Source organism: Salvia hispanica, chromosome 2 (genome assembly GCF_023119035.1).
Source record: "Salvia hispanica cultivar TCC Black 2014 chromosome 2, UniMelb_Shisp_WGS_1.0, whole genome shotgun sequence".
Classification (NCBI taxonomy): domain Eukaryota; kingdom Viridiplantae; phylum Streptophyta; class Magnoliopsida; order Lamiales; family Lamiaceae; genus Salvia; species Salvia hispanica.
This window is the reverse complement of record NC_062966.1, coordinates 16,811,504-16,826,674: the sequence shown is the minus strand read 5'-3', so window position 1 is coordinate 16,826,674 and position 15,171 is coordinate 16,811,504. Positions and strand designations below refer to the sequence as shown.

Sequence of the window (15,171 nt, the reverse complement as noted above, 5' to 3'; positions counted from 1 at the left end):
TCACGCGCAACCAAACTCACTTCGTCAGTGGTCCTGAACTAGGCAGGGTCTGAATTTATAGAAAGAAACCAATGGGCCTGAGCTAGTCGGGCTCCAAGTTGATTGGCTCATGGTATGCCTGGCCAACACAACCCCATTTGACAACTTAGTTAGTTGTACTTCTCCCATCCCATTGAAGATGACACATTTTCTATTTTAATTTATCCTAATCTAGATGATCCATTACTAAAATTGGAAACACATTTACCTATATTTTATTCTCTCTCTACTTTCTATCTTCACTTAACACACAAAATAAAATTGTATAAAATTCCGTGTCACTCAATGTAGGGGTCATCTCCTTGTAACGGAGGGAGTACATGTATAGGTGTTGGTGCACTGCTGCTTAATATACATTAGTCGTGCGAGCACATGTGCTCGCCAACTTACGACTATTGTCTGTGCTTAGAGATTTAGCGCTTTTTAGTGAGAAAAAGCCAAGTGATTGAAAAAAAGTAGATATACTCTTGTTTACTACCCCCTTCATTTCATAGTAGTGAAGTCATTTCTTTCAACCATGAAGATTAATTAAAAAGTTGTGTAATGTATTAAATAAAAAAATATTAAAGCATACTAGAAGAGAGGAAAAAGTAGAGAAAATAAAATAAAAAAGAAGAAAAGGTAAGAGTGAGAAAATATGTACAGTACTTTTTACTAAAAAAGAAAATGATTCTACTATAATGAAATGCCCAAAATAGAAAAATTATTCTACTACTATGGAATAGATGGAGTATCTTTTCTAATTCGAGTTCCAATGGCCTAACCCTAATTGACAATTTTTATATATTTTGAGTTGAAACATGTTACTATAGACTTCAATAATGCGCTGCTTCTTCTTCTTCGTGCTTCTTTTACTCCCTCCGTCCTACAAAATTTTCCCTATTTTACTAATTTCAAAAATAGACATTAAATACATCCTCGATCTCCTCAACATGGAACCCTTATTCCACTACATATCTCTATTTAATATAAAGTCAAACAATTTTTTGAAACCCGCACCGAATTAAATTGGAATAAACTTTATCCTTGGAATAAACTTTATGGGATAGAGAAAGTATTCATTAATTGTAGATCACAAGATTGTATTATGTATTTAGCCTATGGTAAATTACCCATCAAAATGGTGCTATGAATTTTGGGCCACATTATAATACTCCACTTATTTTGTAATACTCCGTGAGCAAGATTTCTTGCATAGCTGTCATGCATCTAGAAATAGTAGGTATGGTCACAAATTCACAATGCCAACCAAAAATGTAAACTGTAATTAACAAGAGTATCTATAATACCAAAATTGGGCATGACTGAAGTTAACATTAAGACATACCGTTTACAGTTATACGATCTGATTCTAATTGGAAACACGATATCATTGACTGCAGCAATTCATCATTTCCAAGCTACTTTTAGGACTCATTATTTTGGCCCTATAACATCTTTTTTGTTGGTTTTATTATAAGTAATACTCCCTCCGTCCCATAAAAGTTGAGTCGTATTCCTTTTTAGTCTGTCCCAACAAAGTTGAGTCATTTCCTTTTTTAACAAAAGATAAAACATCTAATCACTCTTACTTTATTCCATCATTTACTTTACTCTTTCTTTATCTTTCCTACTTTTTTTATCTCTCCTATTTATTTAATATAAATTCTTAATCTCCGTGCTCAAAAGTTTTGTCTCAACTTTTATGGGACGGAGGGAGTTCATATGTGAAACTATCCTCGAGTTTTTGGAAGAATCTATTTCCATGTGGAATCTAAAAATGGGAATAAGAATCTAATTTATTGGTTGCCACACCTATTCCATTTAACTCGACTCCAATTTTAAAAAGGACACGAGAGAACCTTTCTTTATTTCTTTCTGAATGGCAGTAGAAAACAAAATCTTTTAAAAGGATTTTCCGAAGTTATTACGGTACTCCATTCGCTTCTAAAAATTTGTCACTTATTTCCATTTTCGTCCATCCCTAAAAATTTGTTACTTTTCACTTTTACCTTTTTTTTTTAATAGTGGACCCTACATTCCACTATCTCATTCTCACTCACATTTTATTATAAAACTAATACTCCCTCCGTCCCAAGGAAGATGACCCCTTCCTTGGGCGGCACGGGATTTTATGCGGTTTTATTTTGTGTGTTAGATGAGAGAGTAAAGTAAGAGAGAGGGAATAAAGTAGAGATAAAGGGTTTCCATTTTAAGTAATGAGTCATCTTGAATGAGACAAACTAAAAAGGAAAGTGGGTCATCTTCTGGGACGGAGGGAGTATATAAAAGTATGACCCACGTGCCACTAACTTTTTCAACCCACATTCTATTATATTTCTTAAAAGCCGTGTCGGATCAAATGGTGACGAATTATGGTGGATAGAGGGAGTAGTATTTGGTTTGAGAAAGAAAGGACATAAACGGTCACCGCTCTTAGTCAATTACGTGTGTGTCTACGTAAGCTTGATTAACTTTTCTAAATGCCAACTCAATTTATCATCCATAAACTTATCATATAAATTCACTACAAGATTGTGTATGCGCTCACCTAAAGTATACCACCAATTTTTAATTTTATGAGTATGACTAAATTACTCCAAAATACACTAATGTGACTTATGTGAGTTCGAAATTCGAATGTGTATTGACAAACCATGTATATGGAATAAATGAGTCCAAAATACAGCTACGCCGCCCATATATATATGTATACTTCCCCACTCTCCATAGGCAACGCCACATTGTTTCCTGCTTTCTCCTCCTTTCCTTTTTATCCAATTAAAAGAAAAGAAAACGATGGATTATGGTAGGCTCGGGAAAGCCGAGCCAGGTGGCGCCTCCACCAGCATCCAATTCCAACCCACCGACCTCCCCCCTAAACCAAAACCTTCCAGACTCCGCCTTCTCCTCATCGTCGCCGCCACACTAATGGTGGTCGCCGCCGCCTCCGCCGCCGTGGCCGTGGTGATACAACACAAAACCAACTCCAAACTGCAGAATCGGCGGCCGTCTGAGGCCATGTCGAGAGCATGCAGCCGCACTCTCTACCCATCTCTCTGCCTCAATTCGCTCATCGACTTCCCCGGCGCCCTCGCCGCCGACGACAAAGACCTCGTCCACATTTCCCTCAACCTCACCCTCCAAAAAGTCGGCCGCTCGCTCTACGTCTCCTCCGAGATCACCAACCTCGCCATGGATCCTCACATTAGGTTCAATCCAATCCAATTCTAATTAGATTCAATTCGCTTTATTTATACTAAAATGCATTTATTTATCAAATCAGGTCTGCATACGACGACTGCTTAGAGCTCCTCGACCACTCAATCGATCTCCTCTCCCGCTCGATCACCTCCGCCGCCGAGCAGACCGAGTCGACTCAGGACGTGTTGACCTGGCTCAGCGCCGCTTTGACCAATCAGGACACCTGCAAGGAAGGATTCGATGAGCTCGACGGCGACGTGAAGAATCAAATGTCGGAGAAAATAAAGGATTTATCGGAGCTCGTGAGCAATTCTCTCGCGATATACACCGCCGACGGTTTCTCCGATATTCCGATTCAGAATCGGCGGCGGCGATTGCTGCGCGACGACGACGAGCGGTTCCCGGTGTGGATGTCGCGGAGGGAGCGGTTGCTGCTGGATATGCCGGCGTCGGCGATCAATGCGGATATAACCGTGTCGAAGAGCGGGAATGGAACGGCGAAGACGATCGCCGAGGCGATCAAGAAGGCGCCGGAGCACAGCAGCCGGCGGTTTATCATCTACGTGAGGGCAGGAAGGTAATTTGACTCGTGGTTTTAAAAAGATTCGGAAAAGCGTAAATTCTTTTTGGTGGGTAGAGCTTTTTAATCAAATGGCTTTTTCATGATAATCTAAATGACTTCATAGTCCCTATCATAATGTTTTCGTAATTACCTGTCAAAGTGGGGTGGTATTATTAGTACCACTAATTAAGCTCCATGCTGATTTCAGATCAATCATAAATTCACTGCAATCAATATTATACTTATATTAAGATTTTTTCAAACTTTTTATAATCATGATTCTATAAAGTTATTTTGACAACCTTTTAAGAAACATACACACCTATAAAATAATTATAGGTTATATAGAGTATGATCTGAATTAAATACATATATACTTGCAGTATTAATTTTAATATTTGAGTATAGTAAAAAAGTAAATGTGAATTTAGATTCTATTATTTGTCCAAAATGACAAAAAACTACAATTAATTGATGCCTATAGGTATGAGGAGAATAACTTAAAGGTGGGAAGAAAGAAGACGAATATAATGTTTATTGGTGATGGGAAGGGCAAGACGGTCATTACAGGCGGGAAAAGCGTGCAAGACAAGTTGACGACATTCCACACCGCATCCTTTGGTAAAATTCCTTTTACTAACGATTTTATGCTCTTTTTATCTCTCTTTTTTCATCATCCATTATTCCCATAATTCTCTTTTTAATGTTTTGATTATTCTTATAAAGAATGGGCCTTCGATTTGGCGGTGCATGTAGTTAAAGAAATGAACATGCACATGTATTGTTGTTTGATGTTGAGGTCATGAAAACACAAAATTCCTTTCTATTCATTTGACCAAATTGACGGTTTTCACCTCCAAAACGTCATTTGTCTCTATAGCCGCTTCGATTTTATCCTTTTTTCTTTTTCTTTTTTTATAGTTTTTATGAACACTTTCAAAGTCAACCTATAGTATTAACATACAATGACCCTTGTCAATTAAAGTAAAACATTCACTATAATTCCTTCTAGTCGACAAATTAGTCTTGCAAAAGTGATTACTTAATGCCAAACTTTGATTTATACTAACTCTTTCGTCTTTAGCATAAAGTTAATAACGTCCAACATACGATGCCCAATCAAAATTCGTTGAATGAGTTACGGAACCTACTTACACAGTAAATGTTTAAATAAGATTTTTATCGGGGACAGACTAAAATAATAAAATGGACTCTTGTTATGGAATGAATAGAGTAATAGTTATCTCGTTTTACACAGCTGCAACCGGGTCCGGGTTCATAGCAAGGGACATAACATTCGAGAACTACGCGGGACCAAGCAAGCACCAAGCTGTGGCCCTCCGCGTGGGGGCAGACCACGCGGTGGTCTACCACTGCAGCATCATCGGGTACCAAGACACCCTCTACACACACTCCCAGCGCCAGTTCTACCGCGAGTGCGACATCTACGGCACAGTCGACTTCATCTTCGGCAACGCGGCCGTGGTGTTCCAGAAGTGCAACATCCAGGCGCGGAAGCCGATGCCGCAGCAGAAGGTCACGATCACCGCGCAGAACCGCAAGGACCCGAACCAGAACACGGGCATCTCCATCCACGACTGCCGCATCACGGCCGAGCCCGCCCTCGAGTCGTCCAAGGGGCAGTACCCGACCTACTTGGGGCGGCCGTGGAAGCTCTACTCGAGGACTGTTTACATGCTCTCTTACTTGGGCGATCACGTTCATCCCAAGGGCTGGCTCGAGTGGAATGGGGATTTTGCACTTGACACATTGTATTATGGGGAGTACATCAACTCTGGGCCGGGGGCCGGGTTAGGGCAGCGCGTGAAGTGGCCGGGATATCGCGTCATTAAATCGGAAGAGGAGGCCGGGAAGTTCACCGTTGCGAAGTTCATCTATGGCTCGTCTTGGCTCCCGGCCACTGGTGTCGCTTTCGTTGCCGGCCTCTCCACTTGATTTACTATATGGTGGTATATAATACTAGTATATACAAATTAAGTGTTTTTATCTAACACCAATAATTGGGGGTTACGAAATGTAATAATAACGGATGAAATTGTAATTCTTGGAATTTGACACACGTAATAGTACTTATTATGAGGAGTATGTGATTAATTTATGTTGACAAAGGTAGGACTGATCGTCGGTGGGTTTTATTTTGAGCCAAGATTAAATAAGAGGGCCCACAACCTCATCGTAATTAGGCAGCATGTGAAAGGAAGAAAATTGAGTGGAGATGGAGGGAGCATAATAAAGAGACGCACATCACTGATAGCTCTTTATTTAACTTTTTCCATTTAATTAAAATGACTACTTCAAAATTCCAGCTAATTTATCATAACCACTTTTTTGTCCCTGGATAATATTTTTTTAATTAAAGAATGGATGTGCAAACATCATGCCTCTTTATTTAAGAACAGCAAATATTTAAATATATTATTTACAAATACTCCATCATCTCCATATATGATGAGTGTCCCAATTATGATCGGGCCTCACTGCTTTGAAGGCCCAGCCAGAAAAGCCCATCAGATGTGTGAAAAAAATTCACATCATTGAGGCTGATGTTGCAAGTGGTGTAAAAATTGGCATTGTTATGGGAAGAAAGATAAGGGTTTGAAATAGGAAGATGATGTTGAGAGAGTCATTTCACAAATCAATTGTTTGGCAAAGTTACAGATTAGGAAGCAAGCAGAGACGTTAATATCATACATACAAGCAACCACGCAATGAATCAAAATTGAAAGAGGCAAAAAAAAGAGAAAGAAATTGGTTAGATAGAAAGATTTGGTATGCAGACTCCTGCGTCCGGGTTCTGCTGTTCCTTCCAGATTCTTCCCGTAACTCTAAGCTTAAGCTCCTTCTTGTCTCCTCCTGAGAAAAACAGCGCCATGTTCCGTTGGATGATCAGACCGTCGTGACTATCCCTCACCTTGCGGTGGCTACAGCGAATGCTGCGTGGCGTCCCCTCCCATATCAGTTTCCTCCCATTTGCTCCGACCTCTAAACTATAGCTGTAGTTGCGCGCTTCAGTTTCATCGCCCATGAAACGTAGAAATGCCATATACACGGGCGCCATTCCGAGCTGGAACGCTTCAAAGTGGAGGCAGAAATATTGCCCAAAACAATTGAATACCTAATCAACACACACAACCGAACCGAGATATATCCACTCAATATCCTCCCTCAATGCATGTTATTTATACAGAATAATCAACCAGGAGTAGTGAATGTGGAACTCACCGTTAACATCCATGTTGCGTTTTCTACTTCACGTGGGTTTGACTTAACATAGCGGTGATTGAAGGTAGACCCTGTGTGCATGTCCACTTTGTGGTCGTCTCTCAAATGTGCAACCAGGCAAGGAATGTCTCCTGTGACCGAGCACTCTGATCCAGCATATGGACAACTATATGGTCTGAAGTTGCAAACTGCTTCGTGCTTGAGTTTGCTGTAATACGGGAATATTTCAGCACATCCCAGTGAGAAGAACTTGCAGGGAAGCTCTAGTGACTCCGCGACTTTCTCTAGTGCTAAACACCTGATATCACCGAGCTCTTGCCTGCAAGTAGGGCAGCGATTATGCACCCTTGACTTGCAAGTTGAACAGAGTGTGTGCCCGTTGTGACACTGCAAGGAAGAATAATAATCAATATAGCCATTCAGAAAACATTTAACCACCGCATCTTCAAAGAAATAGAAAGCTATTCTTCCAACAGCTAGACACTAATGTACTTTTTCCCATGCACGCATCAGATAAGGCCCTTTATTTACAAGCCCCACGAACTCGGCAGAGAAAACGCAGACACCATGATGCAGGAAATACGCAAAAAAAAAAGCAAATATTTATCTCAAGTCACTTAGTGCAAGTTCAATAAGAAGCCCCAGAGGTGAAAAACTACTAATTCTGTGAACTATCAACTGACATTATGGTCATAGATAACTACCAACAATAATGGCCCCTGTCTTGCATTTTTACACCCATTAGAAAAGATAGCAAACCAAATATACGCACTGCCCAGACACTATATCCGTGAAGTGCAAAAAAATGAGGTTTCCCCTTGTAAGGAACACTTATTCAATAAACACAATGCAGTTCCATGATCTACAAATCAAATTTCAACTAAAGCTTCAATCCACTTCCTCCCACTAAAAGCACTCTCCCACGGTCCCACCCCTCAAACAAGCAAGAGGCACATAAAGCATTCACCAAGCCAGATACAATGTATCAAAAATGCAAAGTAGATATGTTGAGCAGACCTGATGGATGGGTGGGTACATAGAATTAGTACAAACAGGGCACTCGAGCAACTCATGGACGCTAGTGGGCACCAGTCCAACAGCAACCGTGCCATGGGGCTTGGAGGAATACTGATGGGGAAGAGCATGTTGCTTGGTGTGAGAAACTATCTCTTCGTCTTCATTTCCATCTATTGAAGAAACACACTCCACGCTATCAATTTCCAATGCAGCCATCTATCGAGTAATTCGCACTTTTTCAGAACCCGGTTTCTTCCTCTATCCCTCACCTGATCGCAAGAATCCAAGTCTTTTTTTTTTCTATCTTTTGATTCCCCCAAATCACAAGAAGCCCACTTCTACAAGTTCGGAAAATTGGGGTGCCCTAATTTCGTAATTCAATCGATCAAAACCCCCAATATGCCACTTCAAAAAATTCAATCATTCACGGCCGATTTTCGGCACAAACCGGAAATGCAAATTCTTAATGTGAAGCCCTCTTGCCAAAATCTGATCTTTTTCAATAATCTAGAGAAACCTAATTCCTATGATAGAATAATTTGGGTAGATACCTGGTTCTGACAGAGAAATGTTGCGACCTTTGACGAAAATCTGAGATGGTCGCTGCCGATAATCCAGGGGTTCATTACTTTTCTGTTTCCTATCGGGTTCTCTTGTTTCTTCTTTGCGGAGAAAGAAGAAAACAAAAGAATTTGAAAGAAAATGGAGGAGAGAATGAAGAAAAAGGTGGATTCAAATGGGAAGGATCATAATCTGGAAAGGAGGCTCTTTCTGTGTAACCGCGGCTTATGTGAGGAGAGAGAAATGAGGATCGCCGTTGAATTTGAAATCATTGATATTTGAAGTTAATCGACGGCTTGTGATCTGTAAAGATGGTTTCTTTTGAATTGGTGTATGCAAATTGCAAGTCCGCCAGATTATTTAATTAATGAAAACAATAAATACAGGGTTAATGATTTCTTATTCTGGTTTTGGATTTTCTGACAAATTTAAATTTGATTTTAAAAATCGTTCATGTTGACTGTGTTTCAGATTTTTTACGTGAAATCGAATTCTCTGGTTTTTACCGTTTCAAAATCTAATCTAACAAACTGAAATTTATTGAAGATGACTAATAAATTTGGACATTGAATACTCAACTCTTAATTCTGTCTTGGAACAATAAAAAAATCTAGACGTTGAACTTATTTGAACCGGGGTTTAAATACATTGTTTGCATAAAACAACATCTTCTATATAACTATTTTAAATTTTATTACTCCTATTTCTTTTTCGTCTAGAATATACGACAATTTATGAACGATTTAATTTTGTAGAAATTGTCAATTGTGAGAAACCACAAATATGATCAAAGTTCATGATTTTTACGACCAAACTTTAAGTTTATGAAAGAATTCCAAATTTAATAATAGTTCGTGATACTAGGTAGTAGCTACTAACGACTCAAAAATGTATTAGGGTCTGTATTTTAAACAACTTATTCTAAGGGTTATAACTTATAGCTACTATCAATGGAGTATTAGGCATTTAGATTAGCGGTGGACGCAGAAATTTTTGTCAGTAGAGGCTCCACTATATTTTATATAGTCAAAATTTATGTTATTAAAAAATATTTTATCTTATGTGTTCCATTTTTTCTATATGAAATATCCCATATTAAATGTATTTTGAATTTTTACTATTTTTTTAATGGACCTTGCAATATATTACCTCATTTTACTTAGAGTTTATAAAAAAAATGGAGTATATAAAAATAGGATGCTCGTTCTATTTTTTAAAATAGCTCTTATTTATGTTTTTTAAAATATACACCTTGATAAAGGGGGACACATAATACTCCATATGTCCCATCAAATATGCAATATTTGGTTTTCGGCACGAGATTTTATGCAGTGTTATTTTGTGAGTTAATAAAGAGAGAATAAAGTAAGAAAGAAGAAAAAGTAAAGAGAGTGTTGTTTCTATTTTTAGAAACGTTTTATTTTTAATTGAACAAATAAAAAAGAAAAATGTTTCATTTCAAATGAGACAGGGGGAGATGAAAATAATACTAGCATATAAAAAATTACAATTACAAAAACTAAAAAATGCATAAATAATTTTTTTTTGAGAGAAACACTGCCTATTCAAAAGAATGAAATAATTCAATTCATAGTTAGTTTTAATTTAAATAATTTTGAAACTGCTCAATATAAGTAAGTAGAAGTTGTACGTAGAGGCATACCTTTAATTTATGTCAGTCTTGTACATTTTCCAAGAAAAGAACTCAAACAAGATAAATTAAATAATGATATTTTTATTGACATGTATATCTTCTTCTTCCTCAAGACATGGAAAACCATTTTTCTGCAACTTAAGAAATTTAAGTGATTTAAGTTTCAGCCCTTTTTATCCTCTAGTTTCCAACGATTTAATCTTCCACATCACTAATCTGGTGAGGGCTGAACTTGGTTTTTCAAAATTTCAAAAAATTTGTAAATAGGAAAAAAAAAGGAAAGAAAAAATCGTCCGCCAGTGATTTAGACTACGCAATAGCAAAATCTATACGACTCATAAATTATAGTGATATACATATTTAAAGATATACTATACGAAAGACAACGTCTGATGCCACGTATACTCAGGGCATGTTTGATAAGTTAGTAATACCAAGATAAAGAATTATATATGGACATTTCTAGTCGTTTGATATCATAGTTAATCTTAACTCAAAGCCCAATATAAGACCAAGGCCCTATCTAATCTTATCAAAATTATAACATTAACCTTGTTTATGTATCCCATCAATTTGTCAAGTTAAGCCATGTTATTTAATATACAATACAAATTTAGATAATTTCTTTTCTATCAAACAACAACGGAAAAAAATCATATCTTTGCATATCTTGACATGAAACCCGTATTTCTTATCTTATTTTACATATCTTCTCATATCCCATCTTTTTTATCAAACGAGTCCTCAATTTATTTACGTATTTAAATGTGTATTATCCATGTATAATGCTAATTAAACATAATTATAGGAGTTATTAAAAAGAACAGTGAGAGTGAGACTAACATCCAAAGTAGGATCATATTTTCCAAAAGGAGCGTGTTAAATAGTAATGGTGGAGTTCTCTTTTCAATTGTTAAAAGCATAATTGTAACAGCCCGCCCTCCTAGGGTACAATAAATGCGGCGAACTGCTACCCAACCGACTCCAAAGATGTAAATATAGACCAGGGTTACATTTAGAGAGAAATATCAGAGTAATTAATAGTAAAGACTTGACCTAGAAATTTTAAAGAAAGAATATGTCATAAATGGTTCAAAGGTCTTAAATGTACGACATGGTATCCCAGACAAAATCATAAGGAAAAGGGCTAAGGCCACAAACAAACGTAAGATGCAAATATCCCCAAAAGAAATTCCAAAGAGTATCAAAATTCAGCGGAAAACGACCAAGAGAGAAGCATAGCTATGTATGGTGACACAACTACACTTAGAGTTCAACATATCCATATTCATTAAGTAAGCTGCTCAACACCCGCCACCGCTCGTCATCATTCAACCTGCACATAGGAAAACACATGCAGGGCTGAGTATTTTGAAATACTCAGTGAGCTCATTGCCAAAACATTTTATTTCAAAAGTTATGCCACCCTTACCAAGTGAACTCGAGTTTTAAGCAGTTAAGAGAAATATCACGAGTATCACAAAAATATTTCCATAGACTGGCCAGTCAAAATAACTCCCCATTTTCTCATCAAATTCCACAATCACATATCACAATCTTTCCATGGTGCGACGAAAGCGTGGCCACGCTTTTCGCCCACGAGACCGGCCGACTAGCTAGGACGGCTCACGATCCCCTCGTGTACACAGCCTGGTAGGGTTTGCGGCCCATACTCAGACCCGAATTCGTATATCATATCCATAGCCCTATAGCCCAATGGAGCGAACTCACAAACTAGGCATCAGGCACACAATCTCACAATAAAACAAACATAGGCATGGCATAACAGTTAAACCACCCTTATAGCTCCGATAATTATCTTTGACAAAATAAAAGAGAGTTTTTGAGAGTAAAGCCCACCTCGACTGCTTAGATTTCAAGTAGTTTCGCTTTTTCCGATATCCTGGCTTCGCAACCGAGGTTTCACCTTTAAATTCACATAGGCACATATTCACAAATTAGGTTCAATTATAAATTCTTAACTTATGCATGTCTCGTTACTTCTCTCTTTCCCAACGATTCACCTAACTCTTCATAACCTATAGATTTCAAGTCACACTCACCAAGAATTACTAATTTCAAGTCATGCTTAACATACATATATTTCTTAGCGTCTCAACCCTAGATCTATCATCATATGTCATGCAAAAGTATTTAGCCATCAAGCACATACTACACAACACACACTTCAACACACACACATCACACGCATAACACACACACACGGCACACACACACACACATGTTCCATATCCCTTCTTATCCCTTTTTCTCTCAATTAATATGCATGAAGGTTCAAGAACACCGATTAAATCGGTTGGAAGAAAAAGAAAAGGAGAGGTATAAGAAGAACAACATAACTCTTAAACGAAAATACCTTTTTAGAGAAAATCAATCGGTAGAAACAAAGTATAGGCTTGGTTCTTCAATATCCACGGATTAAACTTCGATTTCTTCTCAAAAGATGAAGGATTTATGGAGTAAAGTGGAAGAAAATTGAGAGAGCATATGGGGGAGGGATTTTCGAAAACTATGGGGCTAGGGTTGGGGTTGGTTCTTATTTATAGAGTCCAATGAGATCTTTAGGTAATAAGAATAGAATATTTGGTAAGATCTCATTCTCCATAAATTAAATAAAATGATATAATATTTGTGAAGTAGGGAAGAAGAATTAACAAAAATAGAAGATGGCAAATCCCCAATATTTTCGAAAATAATGCTTTCCATAAAGCCAAGATTTTGTTTTGGTATTTTTCCATATAGAATAAGATATTATGGAGCAAAATAAAAATAAGGAAAATCCTCCATGGAATAAGGTATGGGGCGATTTCTATGCCCTTTTAAATAAGGCATGGATTTTTGAATATTAATTAGAATAAAGTAAGGTAAGATCTCTTGAAGTATGGAAAGTTTTGGTAGAATAATTAAATTTTAGGTATGGAAGGAAATTAAGTGAGGGATCAAATAAAATCAATTAAATTCATTCCTTCCCAACTATAGTGATTTTCGAAAATCACTATGAAATAAGGGGGCTCGATTTTTGTGTTTCTAAACAAGGAAATAATTGGCTCTTAGAACTTAATTTAAATAAATATCCCAAGGATTAAATTAAATCCGGAAAAATAGAAATCTTCCACAAAAGGGGCTAGGGTTCGAAATTCACAAGAATTAGGGTGACAAGTATTTATGGAAATTTTCTCCAACATTCTCACTCACCCTTAAACAATTAAATTGCCACATAAACAATAAATAAAACACATGCCACATCATCAAATCAACAAGTTTGACTTTTCAAACTTTCAACATAGATTCATCTCACGAAATTAAAGCATTCTCGATTCCACGTCATCAACAATTAATTCTAGGGCTCTAAGATTAGGGTTTTAAATTTCGGGGCGTTACAATAATCATCCAGTAAAATAAAATGCAATTAAAAAAACATATTTATAATTTAAAAAATTAGAGTTTTATTGCTATATGCTGTCCCTCACATGAGACCTTTCCAAAAAAGCATACCCAAAAACAGGTGATTGTGGTTGAACTACTGAACACACTTTAAACAATAATATTATTTGTTGTCTCCATATCATACTAACAAAAAACTTTTTAAAAAGCTGAATATTATGTGGAGGGGTGGCGTTGAAATGAATGTAATATAGGTTCTTATATAATTAAGAGAAGAGATGAGGTATATTTACTCGAAAGTTAAAACTGAGATAAGGTTAGAGAAACATTTTCATCATCATGCACGTCTCCTTCAAACTTCTTGGACGAAAACTCGATCTACTTGTTTTTCTGTTTCAAGATGATACGAAAACGTGATAAAATGATTTATTCCCTTTTTTTAATGAAATTGGAGATTGATTTTTAGTCCTCTCTTTTACGTAATTGGCTTTTCTAAAAGCCAAATACGTAATTAAATACACATCATTCATATTTTAATTTATTATAAATTGTTAATTTTGACTAAGAGTATTTACAATAGATGCCCGATTTCACGCCGTATCGCCTGAGATCGGGCTCGGGCATCCATTGCAGGTCTCGGTCACGCCCGAGAGTTCGGTCGCCCATTGTAGGGGGGCGCCCGAACCCGGGCCCGATCTTTTCCATTTTTTTTTTAATTTTAAATTATTTAACCCTAATTTAAACCACTATAAATACTCTATTTTCTTCACTTTTCACACGCCAAACCTTTCACTTTCTCTTCTCCATTCTCTCAATATCCACACTTTCAACAATGGATCCGAGTCAATTCCCAAACCCCCATAATGTCGACGACGATATGCCCATGTTTAGTTTTAATGTAGTTTTTTTTTGCTAAGTATGATGTAGTTTCACTTTTAAATTAAGTAATGTAGTTTTTTTTTTTTTTTTTTTTTGCGTTTGTGGTGTTTAATATAATATATTTTGGTATTTTAGTTAAATTAAAAACAAAATTAACAAATAATGATTTAAAATTGAAATGAAAAGTGGATAAGAGATAGAGCATACATTAGGGCTCCACCATTGCTAAAAGATAAAGCATGCTGACGTGGCAACCACTAGGCTCTCACTGGGACTTCCACTAGGGCATTCATTGTGGATGTTCAGAGTAATGGAGTACTTTAACTTGGAAGTTGTCCGAATTTAATCGAACAAATTCTTTTGATACTTATACTGTTATACGTTGAGGAAGATCTCTGCGAATTAAAAGTGATGTAATACACGTTCAATAATAAATTAGTGTGCAACTCAATAATCAAAGGTAACCAACGTACAAAACCATTAAATAATTCTTTCAATGCAGAAAATAGAATTAAAATTTTGAATATTAAATTATTAGAATAGAATACTTAAACAGGGAGTAGTATTTGAACTTAAGATGCACAACGAATTATTACTTGAATATATCTATGGTAAAACATATTAAATC

The 15,171-nt window shown here is 36.9% G+C and overlaps 2 protein-coding genes across 2 annotated transcripts; one reads left to right on the top strand and one right to left on the bottom strand.

Moving 5' to 3' along the window:
* The first annotated feature begins 2,640 nt into the window (after positions 1-2,640).
* On the top strand, positions 2,641-5,890 carry LOC125206056 (probable pectinesterase/pectinesterase inhibitor 61). Its single transcript, XM_048105341.1, has 4 exons — positions 2,641-3,230; positions 3,305-3,799; positions 4,269-4,405; positions 5,043-5,890. The coding sequence occupies exons 1-4, from the start codon at positions 2,818-2,820 to the stop codon at positions 5,738-5,740; spliced, it is 1,743 nt and encodes a 580-aa protein (XP_047961298.1). The 5' UTR covers positions 2,641-2,817; the 3' UTR covers positions 5,741-5,890.
* Positions 5,891-6,406: 516 nt separating this feature from the next.
* On the bottom strand, positions 6,407-8,806 carry LOC125203627 (E3 ubiquitin-protein ligase SINAT5-like). The gene is made up of 4 exons (XM_048102014.1): positions 8,596-8,806; positions 8,045-8,408; positions 7,028-7,414; positions 6,407-6,920 (listed from the first exon to the last, which is right to left on the bottom strand). The coding sequence occupies exons 2-4, from the start codon at positions 8,258-8,260 to the stop codon at positions 6,558-6,560; spliced, it is 966 nt and encodes a 321-aa protein (XP_047957971.1). The 5' UTR covers positions 8,261-8,408; positions 8,596-8,806; the 3' UTR covers positions 6,407-6,557.
* Positions 8,807-15,171: the final 6,365 nt, after the last annotated feature.